Source organism: Lolium rigidum, chromosome 2 (assembly GCF_022539505.1).
Source record: "Lolium rigidum isolate FL_2022 chromosome 2, APGP_CSIRO_Lrig_0.1, whole genome shotgun sequence".
NCBI classification, from domain to species: Eukaryota; Viridiplantae; Streptophyta; class Magnoliopsida; order Poales; family Poaceae; genus Lolium; species Lolium rigidum.
In genome coordinates, this window is record NC_061509.1 from 137,443,033 (window position 1) to 137,458,556 (window position 15,524).

The following is a 15,524-nucleotide window of genomic DNA, read 5'->3' on the forward strand; positions in this document are numbered from 1 at the left end:
AGAAGATAAGGAATCCGAATGAAGAATTCACCAACGCATCCACGCAGGCGTAATACCTCCTCCCTGGGTTCATGCCGCTCCATGAAATCCATCTAGGAGCCTTCCTCGGCGGATTGCAGTTGCAGAGCTTCACTGGCTTGTACGCCATTGGACTCTGCCGATAGGTCACTGGTGACCTCCCTTCACTTCCTCTCCTACCTGCTGCTATACGGAATCCAGGCGCGGAAGAAGCTCCCGACGATATTCTTCACGGCCGCCGTCATGATCTGCTTTCGCCTCCACCACCGCCGCCCCGCTCTCACTCCCCACAGGAAACCCTACAATCGTTCCCCAATTTCTCTCTCTCTCACCGCGAGCGTAAGGAAGAGCCACCTGTAACCGTTAAGTGGCCCGCGTCTGACACTAATCCCAGCCACGTCACCGTTTTTCAGCCTAAACTAACTTAGGGTCCTAAATAGACCAGGATTAGAGAGCTGAGAGTGCAAATTTCAGGGATTTCGAATTTGGGGTTCGATTTAGCTTGTGCCTACAAGTTCAAGGTTTAAAATGGACCTTTTCCTTTCTTGCATTTTGCTAGGATATAAGATCACAAATTTGTGAAGCCGAGAATTCGTGGAACAACGAACGAACAAGCATGATCCGTTCCTGCCGTGTCTCACTTCTTGAATGAGCCGTGAGGTCGATCGGGAGCAGCACACAAAATTTTCATCTATACAATCCGAATCCGGTGTACAAGCCCTTTTTCCCTTGTCAGGCTTTCCTGACCCCTCTAACTCTGCTATTATACACATGGATCAGTGAAAGCCTGACCCTCCGACCGTGGAAGCGGCGGCGGCAGCAGCAGCCAGCCCGAGTCCGGCGAGGCGCCATCGATCGTCGGTTCTTCCACTGGAGATCCTGCACGCCTCGGCCGGTGCAATCCATGGAAATCTTTGTGTGCGCGCACACGACGGGGCTGTGGCTGCGAGGATGACCGTGTCGTCGATCGGCTTCTACAATGACCCGTCTGCCTATCAGTACTGGTTCGGCCGGTTGGTCGTCCTCTCCTTGTCGACGCGTGCTTTGCGTACCGCCTGCTGGATCTGCCGCTCGTGCTCCTTGAGCATCTCGTCCATGTTGCCTCCCGGCGGCACCAGCGGGCCGGAGTAGTTCATCCTCCGAGGGTTCCGAGCGTACCCCTGGCCCTGATCAAGTTCAGAGCAAAGCAAATTGGGGAAATTGTGAGTCCATGTCTGAAGAATGACATTGCTGCATGCAGCGAAGTTACAGAAGGATCAGTACTTACAGCTGAAGGACCGTCCCTCATGCCCATGCCCATGCCCATATCCTTCTTGTTGTTGCTGTTGGTAGGGGCGGGCCTGTCGAGCGCGTTGGCGGGCTCGGCGACGTCGAGGCGATTGTACTTGGAGTTGGTGTTCCTGGTCGCCGACGAGCTTGGGTGCAGGTCGGTGCCCCGGGACGGCGCGTAGGAGCGCTGTGACGTCAGGTGCGCGGGGTTGCCCGACAGCCTGGAGGAGCTGGTCGTGCGCGGGATGGCGCCGCGCGGGCCGTCCTTCCGGTACCACGTCGACCCGAACTGGCCGGCGCTCTGAATCGTCGACGGCAGCCCGGCGGCCGCCGGCGGCTCCATGCGGAACCCCGGCACGCTGTCCTCCAGCGTGGTGTAGTGGTGGCTGCTGCTCTTCGGGTTGTTACGCATCTGCCTCCTCTGCAGACGAAAGATTTCGTGTGTTCAGGAGGGAAGGGGACAGGACAGAGTGCGCGGGTGATAAATAAATTTGAATTCCTTCAGGCGTGGAACTTCGTGGGATGAAAGAAGATGACAGAGAAGAATACCTGGTGGTCAGCTCCCATGGGGTCCTGCGCTGGCACCGCCTTGGTGGGCTCGTTTCGCTCCGGCTTCACCGACAAGGAGCCCTTGCCTCCCATGGCAGCCGCCGCGTTTTGCCTGTCGATGGCAATCCAGGTCAGGTCGCAAGGATAAGGAGCAGGTTATGCATTGCGATCAGTGCGTACCTCATGGCCTCCTTGCCGCGGAGCTTGGCGTCGTACTCCTTGCTGGGTGGGTACTTGGGCAAGCTCGACGGGTCACACGCCAACGGCTTGGTTCTGAAGAACTGATCAGAGAGCAATGCGGCAATGTGTATGTCAGTAGCTGCAAAAATTATGCACATCAAGATGCTACAAAGAGGTTGCTGAATTACTTCGCTGTCGAGAGCCGAAGCTGCGGTGCCCCGGTAGGAAGGTTCGATGGCGAGCAGCGTGTCCAGGAGGTCCAGCGCCGTGGGAGGGAAATCCCGGAAGGTCTCGGCGATCCGGCGCCGGTACGGCCGCTGTGGCTTGAAGAGGGTGACGTCCGGCAGCTTCGCCTTGGCCCAGTAGTCCTCGGACGGCGACCCGCACAGCTTGAAGATCTTGTGCAGCTGCTCAATCTGCACCACCGAGAGAAATGAATGAGGTCAATGCCGCGGTTTGATCAAAATTAACGGAGGATGGTCTAAATTAGGGACCTCGGTCTGTCCGGGCATGATGGGCTTTCCGGCGAGCAACTCGGCGAGGATGCACCCGGTGCTCCACAGGTCGACGGCGATACCGTACTCGGTGGCGCCTAGCAGGAGCTCCGGCGGGCGGTACCAGAGCGTGACGACCCGGCTCGTGAGCTGCCGCGCCTTGGCCGGGTCGAAGAAGGTGGCCAGGCCGAAGTCGGCGAGCTTGAGCACGCCGTTGTCGTCGATGAGAAGGTTGGATCCCTTGATGTCCCTGTGGAGCACCCCTCGGCCGTGACAATGGTGGAGCCCGTCGAGGATCTGCTTCATGAAGCACTTGACCTGCGGCTCCGTGAACCGGAGGCCCGGCGTGGCGGCGAGTCCGGCGAGGTCGTGCTCCATGTACTCGAAGACGAGGTAGAGGCTGTGGGAGAGGCGGGAGGTGACGATGCCCTCCAGCCTGATCACGTTGGGGTGGTCGAGCCGGCGCAGGATGTGGATCTCCCGCGCCATGAACCGCACGCTCTCCGGGTCCATGTTGACGAACCGCACCCGCTTCAGCGCCACGATCTTGCCGCTCTGCAGGTCCCGCGCCTTGTACACGTTGCTGTACGTGCCCTGCCCGATCTTGTCCAGCCGCTCGAAGGTGTCGGCGCGCCGGGGCAGCCACCCGTGGACGACCTCCCCGGCCACCGACGTCAGCCAGGTCGGCCAACCGGCGATCACGTGCTCCCCGGAGAACCCCTGCGGCACGCCATGCAGGTCAGGGTCCGCCGCGGCGTCGGCGTCGGCGTCGGCGTCTTCTTCGTCGGCATCGACAGGATTCCGGGCGGCAGCGTCGACGGTGGCGCGCCGGTGGTGCGTGGGCCCGGCAGTGCTGTAGGACTTGTTGAGGGACGCGATCACGACGACCGGCGCCTTCTTCTCGGCCACCGGCGCCGGCACCGGCAGCGCGACGGCAGGCTGCGGCTTGGCCTTGATCAGGCTGGTGCCCTTGAGTGTGGACTGCGACCTGCCTATCGCGCGGTGCACGACCGGCGCGACGACGACCGCGGACTCCTCCTTGGCGGTGACCGTGATAAGCTGCTTCAGGGATTGGCTCGGCGCCTTCTGCAGCCGGTTGGGCGGGACAGGCGGCTCCTCCTCGACGACCTGCTCCTTGGAGCAGAGGCTGCCCATAATTTAGCGTACGAACGTCCGTCCGGCCGGCCGGAGCCGGCTCCCGGATTCTCCCCGACCGCCGGAACGCTTCGTCGACAACCGAGAGAGATGCGCGCGGCGGGGAAGAGAGGCACGCGCGCGCAACAACCAGAGGCCTAGCTAGCTAGGCGGCCTCCTCCAACAAGCGGTGGTCGTGGGAGCACGAATTTCCGTAACGTGCATGCCACCTACAGCCCTACAGGACTGGAATCTACCGGCCGTCTCTACACCCATAGTTTGGTGGGTTTTCAAATTCAAATATTATTTATATATATCTCAAACCAAAAGTCCGATTCGTCATCCGTTGAGGTCGTTTGGTATCCATCATTTGAGACTGGAATCCTGAAATTCATTTTAAAATTTCATAGGTGGGCTGTTTGGTTGCCACAGAATTGGATCATCATTTCATTTAGGAAATCCAGCAAAATGATGCCATGTGTAATCACAATTCCGAGCTGAAACCTGTCATTCACAATTCCTGTGGCAACCAAACAAATTCAATATTGAATTCTACTGTCGTTTACAATTCTTGTGGCAACCAAACAAGTATCCATTTCTGAAATTACAATGCAAATGAAATGAATACATGTATTCATTTCAAAATGCTACAAATGAAATGAAAACCTAGCTTCCAAACGACTTCAGTTTTTGGCCACCATATCTTAAACAACACAAATCTTAAATTGGATACATGTTTGCGAGATGCACGTCCTAGTCGTCGTGCGACGTGTCTAACTCTGAGCGCCACATTGTCTTGGCTTGGCATGTGGGGCCATCCTGTCAAAACCACCCCAAATGCTATACTTTTTGTTCAAATCAAAATCACGAGCAAATGTGCTGGTTCAGAGTGGCATTTCTAATCACTTTAATTCACGGTTTCATAATTATATATTCGTGCAGATTGTGCTAATAGTTTCATAATCATAATTTATTATTTATACTGTACGTAGTTCTTTTATTGGAGCAACAAGCAAAGGTGTCGTGGATCAGGCTACTACTCCTCCGTTCTTTTTAATTGACTCGAATTTAGTACAAATTTGTACTAAATTTGAGTCAATTAAAAAGGAAGGGAGGGAGTACATACCATGTCAATGAATCACGATTCCGTGGTCACCAGGAGCGGCCAACGCTGATAAAATAAGGGTGTGCAGTAGACATTGTATCCACTGTATAATTATTTCAAGGGCTCACCGATAAGTTAGTTGCAGGATTATTGTCATGCAACCGCCACCAATTGTTTTTCTTTTGCACCATAAATAATTGTTTTTTGTACAGCCGATAAACTAGCCAAAGGCAATCAGCCAGCTCATACGGGTGGGGTGGGGTATCAGCCGTCTGATCCGGTTAAGTCAAAAAAAATCAATAAATGTAACAAAAAACCCTAGCATAACATTTTTTTTTCCATCTAACATCGTGTGCAAAAAACCCAAATTTGATTGTAGCAGAACTACAAAAAGTGTCGTTGTTTGCAATAAAGAACCAGTGCATTCAACATTACTGAAATAAATTTGCAACATTATGAGAAACACTTTGTAGCATATGCCTGGAAATCTGTGTAACATTTTACATGTGGATACAAAAAAAAAAGAGGACGAGACTCCAACAAATCACGGTACCGTTTGCAATATCGAGAATCCCGAAAGAGGAATGACCTTCACCTTCAATAATGGAGCACCGACCTTGTCGCCATGGCCTCGTCGACGATGAATCCAACTCGATGGAGCCCCACGAGTGGCAGATCCAGCTACCTCAGACACATTCCCCTTGACCCACCACATCCACCATCGTGATCCTCTTGATCACGAGCTCTTACGTCTTGGCAATAAGATCATCAAGGGATGCACCTCATAGGAGGCTCCACCTTGATGACGTCTCTATGGTAGCAAACTCCCGAGCACCGCACCAAAGAGGAGGATGAGGAACAACAGAGTCTTCTCTAACCGAGGAAGATGTAGGGAGGTGTTGGCATCATTGGACGCCAGACTCGGCGTGGCCTGCATTGGTGGCGGCCGTGTGAGCTTCCTCCGGCAAGGCGTGCGGTGGCGCATCCCACGTAGGCAAACCGTCCCATGTGCTCCCCGCAAAGCTGCTCTATAGAGGCATGCTAAAGATAGAGGACAGGGGTAGTTCATGGCAAGCGGAAAGGTAGGAGTTGTTCGCGAGGGAGCGAACCGGTTGATCGACCACACTACAACACGATAGGTGGGCCATGACGGTTTTGAACAGCGAGGCACGCGTCTAAGCGCCACGCCTCGCGCTGAACTGGAAAATAAAAGGCGCTAGGGATAACTGCGTCGGGAAAGTGCTAACGATGTACTTTTTCTTCCGACCATCGTGCATTCTCGTGGGCGGCACCAAGATTGAAACGCCTCGGTACATTACCAAAGGTGGAAGATTTAGTGTCATGATATAAAGAAGTGTGGCGCATATTCTTTGGGTTAATTATGTTCCCATTAGTGCCACAAAACACTTAATTACAATTAGGCTAGAAATATATGGTTAAGTCCATTTCACTTTAGGTATAAATTTCTAATTACATCCATTAGCTTTAGGATATAAAATATCATGTCATCTAATGGAAAAGCCTAAAGATACAAGATTTTCTTAATAGAAAGTTGAGTGTCTCCCTTTACCTAAATCACTAAATATCAAGCCAACTATAAAAGTCCTAAAATCTCCTAGATGTGTTTGAAGTCTTTGAACACATTTGTCTTCTCCACTGCTCCATCCCGTCGGGGTTGGAAGATCTTCATGATGCGATCGTTAAGGATTTGCACGATTGATACATCTCAAATGTATCTACTTTTTCAAGCACTTTGCTCAAGGATTTGCTCCGTAATCTCACCATACTTGGATAAAATGGCTAAATCTAACGCTGTTTTTAGTAAAAGTCTTCTTTTTGTCTGTTTTCGTACAAAATAAAATCAAAGAAAAATACCACGAAAGTTTTTCACCAAAAGAAGGGACATCGAGCTTGGAATCACACGAGGGGAGCCACAGGACCCAAACTAGGCCTAGTGGCACGCCCACAAGCATAGGGCACGCCACTAGGGCCCGTTTGGCCCACGATAATCGTCTCGCCTCCCCCTTCGTGTGGCGCCTTATATACCCTAAAAATCTACCCTGCCAGAAGGACAGAGATTTTCGCGAAATAGAGCGCCGCCAAGACTACGATCCTTGTTTCGGGGGTTAGATTGATCCTGCTCTCCACACCGGAGAGAGGGATTTCGAGGGCTTATTCATCATCACCACCACTGATACGTTGCAAACGTATCTATAATTTTTGATGCTCCATGCTTGCTTTACACCAATTGCTATATGTTTTGTTTACACTTTGTGGTACTTTTATGCATTTTTCGGCACTAACCTATTGACAAGATGCCACAGTGCGCTTCCCTGTTTTCTGCTGTTTTTGTATTTCAAAAAAGATGTACAGGAAATATTCTCGGAATTGGACGAAACAAAAGCCAAAGTTCCTATTTTCCCCGGAGCGAAGACGAAGTCTAGAGGAGACGGAGGAGAGCCACAGGGTGGCCACACCTGCCCTAGGCGCGGCCTGGACCTGGCCCGTGCCTAGGGGTGGTCTGGGGCAACCAGGCCTCCACCGACCTCGCCCTTCCGCCTATATAAAGCTCCCGATGCAAAAACCCTAAATATACAAGCCTCCGCCCACGAAAAGTTTCGTAGCTCCACCGCCGTCCCAGACAAGATCCGGGGGACAAAAGTCTCTGTTCCGCACCCCGCCGGGACGGGGAATTGCCCCCGGAGCCATCTCCATCAACTCCATCGCCGTTGCTAACTTCCATGATTAGGAGGGAGTAGTTCTCCCCCAGGGCTGAGGGCTCTACCGGTAGCTATATGGTTTATCTCTCTCTCTCTCCCATGGTGTGATCTTTATGTGACCATGAGCTTTGTAATCTAGATGTCGTTATGCTATTCAAGTGAACTTTACTTATGTGATCTCCAGAGACTCCTTGTCCCATGTGTGTAAAGGTGGAGTGTGTGCACCGTGTGGGTCTTTTATGCTATATTTCAAAGAATACTTGTTCACTGAATTATGATTTGAGTTGGACATCTCTATGAAATTGTGGTGTGTTAGTACTGCCTATGAATGCTCGAAGTGCAGCGCGGGGTGTTCATTAGTACTTGGAAATATATTTTTAAGGTTTGCTTTTGCAGACCTACGCAGATGGATTAGTGTTCGTTATCCAACCGGAGAGTCTTTCAGAGTAGCATAGTGAAGTGCTTATATTTATATTCCTTTATGATATCATTGTTGATAGTGACCACTAGTGAAAGTATGATCCCTAGGCCTTGGTTCCAAGCATCGAATCACCGTTTACTTACTGTTTTACTACATGTTTACTTGCTGCCATATTTATTTCATATTTTTATTACCACTCATATTCATGCATATCGGCTTGTATTTTACTATCTCTTCGCCGCACTAGTACACCTATACACCCGATAAGTGTATTGGGTGTGTTGGGGACACAAGAGACTTCTTGTATCGTAATTGCAGGGTTTCTTGAGAGGGATATCTTTGACCTCTACCTCCCTGAGTTCGATAAACCTTGGGTGATCCACTTAAGGGAAACTTGTTGATGCTCTACAAACCTTTGCACTTGGAGTCCCAACACTGTCTACAAGAATAGAAGCGTGCGTAGACATCAAGCTCTTTTCTGGCGCTGTTGCCGGGGAGGTAAGGTAAAAGGTACTCACATCCTCTGGCTGCTAAGTCTTTTAATTGCTGGTGAGTGCTCGGAGTTATTTCCTTTAGATTCTGCAATTATATCTTTTTGTTTCTTATTTTTATTTTCACTAGTTAGGCTTAATGGAAAACAACAACAAAATTAGAGAGCTTTATAGTATTTATCTTGAGTTAGGACATGAGGTGTTTTAAAGAGAAAATTAAAAAACCTATGGAACTTTACTTGCCTGCTGGTAGCAATGTTATTAGTATGAATTCTTTGAACACCTTTATTGCTAATGCTATGGAAATGTCTAAGCTTGGGGACGCTACTTTTTATGAAAATGATCTTTTTAGTTCTGACGTGGGCATTACCCTTCGGGTAACCAGTATTGCCCTATCTGGTATTGACAAATTGGAGGCCCATGAAGATACCTGAAGGCAAGATGGGCCACTAGGACGGCGCACTAGAAGATTCCTTGACGGGCAAGACAAGGAAGCGAACAAACAAGGAAAGATTGGATCTAAACTGTTGTAAACCTAGTCGTACTCGGTTAGGACCCTTGAGACCTGGCCTCCTATATAAAGGCCAGGAGAGGGGCTGCCGAGGGACAGAATCGATCTTAGCAATCTTAGCCAGAAAAAGCTTAGAGCTAGGTCATCATAGCAATAGCCATCTCGACGAGATCTTAGCCGAACTATTCGGCACCCCATTGTAACCCATTATCATCATAATCAAGAACAGACAGGCAGGACGTAAGGGTTTTACCTCATCAAGGGCCCCGAACCTGGGTAAATCGCTCTCCCCGCTTGTCTTTGAACCGATGTCTCGTGTCAGCCTGCAGGATTCCGTCAACCCTAAGCCCCTTTCGGAGGGCATTGGCGAGGAGTACCCTCGACAATTGGCGCCGTCTGTGGGAACCCTGTCGGCACAAGGCAGAGCATCGGCAGGTCCGATCATGACACCGGCGGTTTCGCCGGCAGCCTTCATCGCCAGCCTTCATCGACACCATCGTCACCGCCTCGGGAAGCCCGATCCGATTCGGCTCCTTCGAGTTTACTCCACACGGCGATTCCTCCCGCTCGAACTTTTCGGATCTACAAGGAAACATGGAGATGACCTTCGGCGGCGTCCACTACAACGTCAACGCAGAGGGAATCCTTCGACCGCCGGAATCCCCCACTTCCGGATCGGCGGGATCAAGCGCGTCATCATCACTCGACTCTGTCGGCTGGACCGACGGGATCGACGTGCTCCCGTGCCCTCGACTCCCCGCCGGCGTCCTCCATGTCGGTAGGATCGGATGATTCCTCATCCTCGAAACTAACTTCGTACTACTCGCTCGAACCGTGACACCGTGCAAGGGCTGGGATCAAGCGACACGCCGTTCATCTGCAACGCCCAGTATTCATCGGGAGAGGACAGTATCAACAGCATCATCCAGGGAACCACCCGAAGGGTGGCACACCATCAGGTTTATGTCGCCAATAACACGGGGAACGCAAGGCGCAGAGGAGACGAGGACCATACCCCTCGTTCCAGTAGAAGGGCAAGTTTTGGAAACAGCGCTAGCAACCGCGACAGCGATTACACTATCGCGGATGAGGAGTGGGCGGCAGCAAGGGAAGCAGACTCAACAACACGCCGCTCCCCGCAGGAACTTCAGTTGGAACCCTCAATGCTTATCGCTCCATACTAGAGAAAAACCGGGAGCACCTGTCGAAAGAGCAGGCCACCCTTGAGAGACGCCTATCTGCGGTGGATCGATCCAGCGAACGGCGAAGGGGCTCGCAAGGGAGTGCCTCCCGAAACACTCACGGAACAGGCAAGAACCGGTCAAGACTATCCAGGCTTTCAGAAGATGACGCCAGAGAAATAACGTCGAATCTGACCAAATCCTTTATGACTATGGATACCGCCGGCATGCCACGGCCAAAGACCGTCGCAGGAGCAACGGCCAACCTCGCCGCATACCTCATCAACCAGCGCCCCGAAGGATCCATGGCTCAAGCTCATCGAGGTGCCCTGGAGAGTCTCGCAATATTGGGGAACAACCTAGCCCCGCCAAAAGAAAGGACCACCATCCAAGGCAGTGGGTCGAAACATCATGCGAGAGATGCTTGGGACGAAATCACCCAGAGCAGGATCGACAAAGCAAGGCGGCGACGCGCCACTAGGAAGGACGACGACAGCGATTCTTCGGATGAAGACCAGGAGTACGACGGCGAGCTCAGGGGAGCTGACTGTCTAAGTTACAAGATCCGCGAAACGATGCCGCCCAAAAAGTTCAAGCCTACCCCTACCGATGCCGCCAAGTACGATGAGCAGCAAGAACCAAGATCTTGGATAGACGACTACCTGCAGACTGTGATCCTGCACAAAGGAAACCAGATAGCAGCAATGCAATGCTTGCAGCTTTACTTGAAAGATTCGGCACGGTGATACGTCTCCGACGTATCGATAATTTCTTATGTTCTATGCCATATTATTGATGATACCTACATGTTTTATGCACACTTTATGTCATATTCGTGCATTTTCTGGAACTAACCTATTAACAAGATGCCGAAGTGCCAGCTCTCGTTTTCTCGCTGTTTTTGGCTTCAGTAAATCCTAGTAACGAAATATTCTCGAATTGGACGAAACGAAGACCTGGGGCCTATTTTTCCACGGAGCTTCCGGAAGACCGAAGAACACACGAAGTGGGGCCACGAGGTGGCGACACCATAGGCCGGCGCGGCCTGTGGGGCCGCGCCGCCCTATGGTGTGGCCCCCTCGTCCGGCCCCGACTCTGCCCTTCCGCCTACTTAAAGCCTCCGTCGCGAAACCCCCGATGCGAAAACCACGATACGGAAAACCTTACCGAGACGCCGCGCCGCCGATCCCATCTCGGGGATTCCGGAGATCTCCTCCGGCACCCTGCCGGAGAGGGGATTCATCTCCCGGAGGACTCTACACCGCCATGGTCGCCTCCGGAGTGATGAGTGAGTAGTTCACCCCTGGACTATGGGTCCATAGCAGTAGCTAGATGGTTGTCTTCTCCTCATTGTGCTTCATTGTTGGATCTTGTGAGCTGCCTAACATGATCAAGATCATCTATCCGTAATTCTATATGTTGTGTTTGTCGGGATCCGATGGATAGAGAATACCATGTCATGTTAATTATCAAGTTATTATACATGTGTTGTTTATGATCTTGCATGCTCTCCGTTTCTAGTAGAGGCTCGGCCAAGTTTTTACTTTTAACTCCAAGAGGGAGTACTTATGCTCGATAGTGGGTTCATGCCTCGCATTGACACCTGGGACAAGTGATGTAAAGTTCTAAGGTTGTGTTGTGTCGTTGCCACTAGGGATAAAACATTGGCGCTATGTCCGAGGATGTAGTTGTTGATTACATTACGCACCATACTTAATGCAATTGTCTCGTTGCTTTGCAACTTAATACTGGAGGGGGTTCGGATGATAACCCGAAGGTGGACTTTTTAGGCATAGATGCAGCTTGGATGGCGGTCTATGTACTTTGTCGTAATGCCCAATTAAATCTCACTATACTTATCATGTCATGTATGTGCATTGTTATGCCCTCTCTATTTGTCAATTGCCCGACTGTAATTTGTTCACCCAACATGCTTTTATCTTATGGGAGAGACACCTCTAGTGAACCGTGGACCCCGGTCCATTCTTTAATACCGAAATACAAATCTGTCGCAATACTTGTTTTACTCGTTTTCTCTCGCAAACAATCATCTTCCACACAATACGGTTAATCCTTTGTTACAGACAAGCCGGTGAGATTGACAACCTCACTGTTTCGTTGGGGCAAAGTACTTTGGTTGTGTTGTGCAGGTTCCACGTTGGCGCCGGAATCTCTGGTGTTGCGCCGCACTACATCCCGCCGCCATCAACCTTCAACGTGCTTCTTGGCTCCTCCCGGTTCGATAAACCTTGGTTTCTTTCGAGGGAAAACTTGCTGCTGTGCGCATCATACCTTCCTCTTGGGGTTGCCCAACGAACGTGTGAAATACACACCATCAAGCATATTTTCTCGGCGCCGTTGCCGGGAGATCAAGACACGCCGCAAGGGGAGTCTCCACTTCTCAACCTCTTTACTTTGTTTTTGTCTTGCTTTATTTTATTTACTACTTTGTTTGCTGCATTATATCAAAACACAAAAAAATTAGTTGCTAGCTTTACTTTATTTACTGTCTTGCACTCTATATCAAAAACACAAAAAAATTAGTTACTTGTTTTACTTTACTTAATATCATGCATGTTTTTATTTCACTAGTTAAGCATAATGGAAAACAACAAAAATATGAGAGATCTTTATGAACTTTATCTTGAATTAGGACATGATGTGTTTGAAGAGAGAATTAAAAACCCATGGAACTTTATATGCATGCTAATGGGAATGTTATTACTATGGATGCTTTGAACACCATTGTTGCTAATGCTATGGAAAATTCTAAGCTTGGGGAAGCCGGCTCGATGAGCAGGATCTTTTTAGTACCCCAAGCATTGAGGAGAAAATTTTCTTTTATGATTACAATATGCCTCCTATATATGATGATAGCCACTTTGTTGAATTTGCTCCCACTACAACTAATAAAATTGATTATGCTTACGTGGAGAGTAATAATTTTATGCATGAGACTCATGATAAGAATGCTTTATGTGATAGTTACATTGTTGAGTTTGCTCATGATGCTACTGAAAATTATTATGAGAGAGGAAAATATGGTTGTAGAAATTTTCATGTTACTAAAACACCTCTCTATGTGCTGAAATTTTTGAAGCTACACTTATTTTATCTTCCTATGCTTGTTACTTTGCTCTTCATGAACTTATTTATTTACAAGATTCCTATGCATAGGAAGCATTTTAGACTTAAATGTGTTTTGAATTTGCCTTTTGATGCTCTCTTTTGCTTCAAATACTATTTCTTGCGAGTGCATCATTAAAACTGCTGAGCCCATCTTAATGGCTATAAAGAAAGAACTTCTTGGGAGATAACCCATGCGTTTTTACTACAGTATTTTTGTTTTATATTTGAGTCTTGGAAGTTGTTTACTACTGTAGCAACCTCTCCTTATCTTAGTTTTATGTTTTGTTGTGCCAAGTAAAGTCTTTGATAGTAAAGTAAGTACTAGATTTGGATTACTGCGCAGTTCCAGCTTTCTTTGCTGTCACGAATCTGGGTCTACCTCCCTGTAGGTAGCTCAGAAAATTAAGCCAATTTACGTGCATGATCCTTAAATATGTACGCAACTTTCATTCAATTTGAGCATTTTCATTTGAGCAAGTCTGGTGGCCTAATAAAATCCATCTTTACGGACTGTTCCGTTTTGACAGATTCTGCCTTTTATTTTGCATTGCCTCTTTTGCTATGTTGGATAAATTTCTTTGATCCATTAATGTCCAGTAGCTTTATGCAATGTCCAGAAGTGTTAAGAATGAATGTGTCACCTCTGAACATGTGAATTTTTATTATGCACTAACCCTCTAATGAGTTGTTTCGAGTTTGGTGTGGAGGAAGTTTTCAAGGGTCAAGAGAGGAGTATGATGCAATATGATCAAGGAGAGTGAAAGCTCTAAGCTTGGGGATGCCCCGGTGGTTCACCCCTCGCATATATTAAGAAGACTCAAGCGTCTAAGCTTGGGGATGCCCAAGGCATCCCCTTCTTCATCGACAACATTATCGGTTCCTCCCCGAAACTATATTTTTATTCGGCCACATCTTATGTACTTTGCTTGGAGCGTCGGTTTGTTTTTGTTTTTTGTTTTGTTTGAATAAAATGGATCCTAGCATTCACCTTATGAGAGACACGCTCCGCTGTTGCATATGGACAAATATGTCCTTAGGCTCTACTCATAGTATTCAAGGTGAAGTTTCATCTTCGTTAAATTGTTATATGGTTGGAATTGGAAAATGATACATGTAGTAACTCTAAAATGTCTTGGATAATTTGATACTTGGCAATTGTTGTGCTCATGTTTAAGCTCTTGCATCATATACTTTGCACCCATTAATGAAGAAATACTTAGAGCTTGCTAATTTGGTTTGCATATTTGGTTTCTCTAGAGTCTAGATAACATCTAGTATTGAGTTTTGAACAACAAGGAAGACGGTATGGAGTCTTATAATGTTTACCATATGTCTTTTATGTGAGTTTTGCTGTACCGTTCATCCTTGTGTTTGTTTCAAATAACCTTGCTAGCCTAAACCTTGTATCGAGAGGGAATACTTCTCATGCATCCAAAATCCTTGAGCCAACCACTATGCCATTTGTGTCCACCATACCTACCTACTACATGGTATTTATCCGCCATTCCAAAGTAAATTGCTTGAGTGCTACCTTTAAAATTCCATCATTCACCTTTGCAATATATAGCTCATGGGACAAATAGCTTAAAAACTATTGTGGTATTGAATATGTACTTATGCACTTTATCTCTTATTAAGTTGCTTGTTGTGCGATAACCATGTTTCCGGGGACGCCATCAACTATTCTTTGTTGGATATCATGTGAGTTGCTATGCATGTCCGTCTTGTCTCGAAGTAAGAGAGATCTACCACCTTCATGGTTGGAGCATGCATATTGTTAGAGAAGAACATTGGGCCGCTAACTAAAGCCATGATTCATGGTGGAAGTTTCAGTCTTGGACATATATCCTCAATCTCATATGAGAATAATAATTGTTGCCACATGCTTATGCATTAAAGAGGAGTCCATTATCTCGTTGTCCATGTTGTCCCGGTAAGGATGTCTAAGTTGAGAATAATCAAAAGCGAGAAATCCAAAATGCGAGCTTTCTCATTAGACCTTTGTACAGGCGGCATGGAGGTACCCCATTGTGACACTTGGTCAAAACATGTGCATTGCAAAGATCCGGTAGTCCAAGCTAATTAGGACAAGGTGCGGGCACTATTAGTATACTATGCATGAGACTTGCAACTTGTAAGATATAATGTACATAACTCATATGCTTTATTACTACCGTTGACAAAATTGTTTCATGTTTTCAAAATAAAAGCTCTAGCACAAATATAGCAATCGATGCTTTCCTCTTTGAAGGACCATTCTCTTTACTTTTATGTTGAGTCGGTTCACCTATTTCTCTCCACCTCAAGAAGCAAACACTTGTG

General features: G+C 48.3%; 1 protein-coding gene across 1 annotated transcript; it reads right to left on the reverse strand.

The window, feature by feature from the left end:
• Positions 1–627: 627 nt before the first annotated feature.
• LOC124687315 (probable serine/threonine-protein kinase At1g54610) lies at positions 628–3,727 on the reverse strand. Its single transcript, XM_047221108.1, has 6 exons — positions 2,511–3,727; positions 2,205–2,432; positions 2,017–2,117; positions 1,837–1,948; positions 1,286–1,708; positions 628–1,184 (listed from the first exon to the last, which is right to left on the reverse strand). Exons 1-6 carry the CDS (start codon positions 3,663–3,665, stop codon positions 1,014–1,016), a joined length of 2,190 nt encoding a protein of 729 aa, XP_047077064.1. The 5' UTR covers positions 3,666–3,727; the 3' UTR covers positions 628–1,013.
• Positions 3,728–15,524: the final 11,797 nt, after the last annotated feature.

What these genes read in the sequence shown, in the direction of transcription:
- LOC124687315 (XM_047221108.1), bottom strand. Translation starts at nt 3,665, where the DNA reads ATGGGCAGCCTCTGCTCCAAGGAGCAGGTCGTCGAGGAGGAGCCGCCT. An exon ending in TCATGCCCGGACAGACCGAG is followed by an intron (nt 2,433 to 2,510) that starts GTCCCTAATTTA and finishes TCGGTGGTGCAG; the next exon opens with ATTGAGCAGCTGCACAAGAT. An exon ending in CGCGGCAAGGAGGCCATGAG is followed by an intron (nt 1,949 to 2,016) that starts GTACGCACTGAT and finishes TGCCATCGACAG; the next exon opens with GCAAAACGCGGCGGCTGCCA.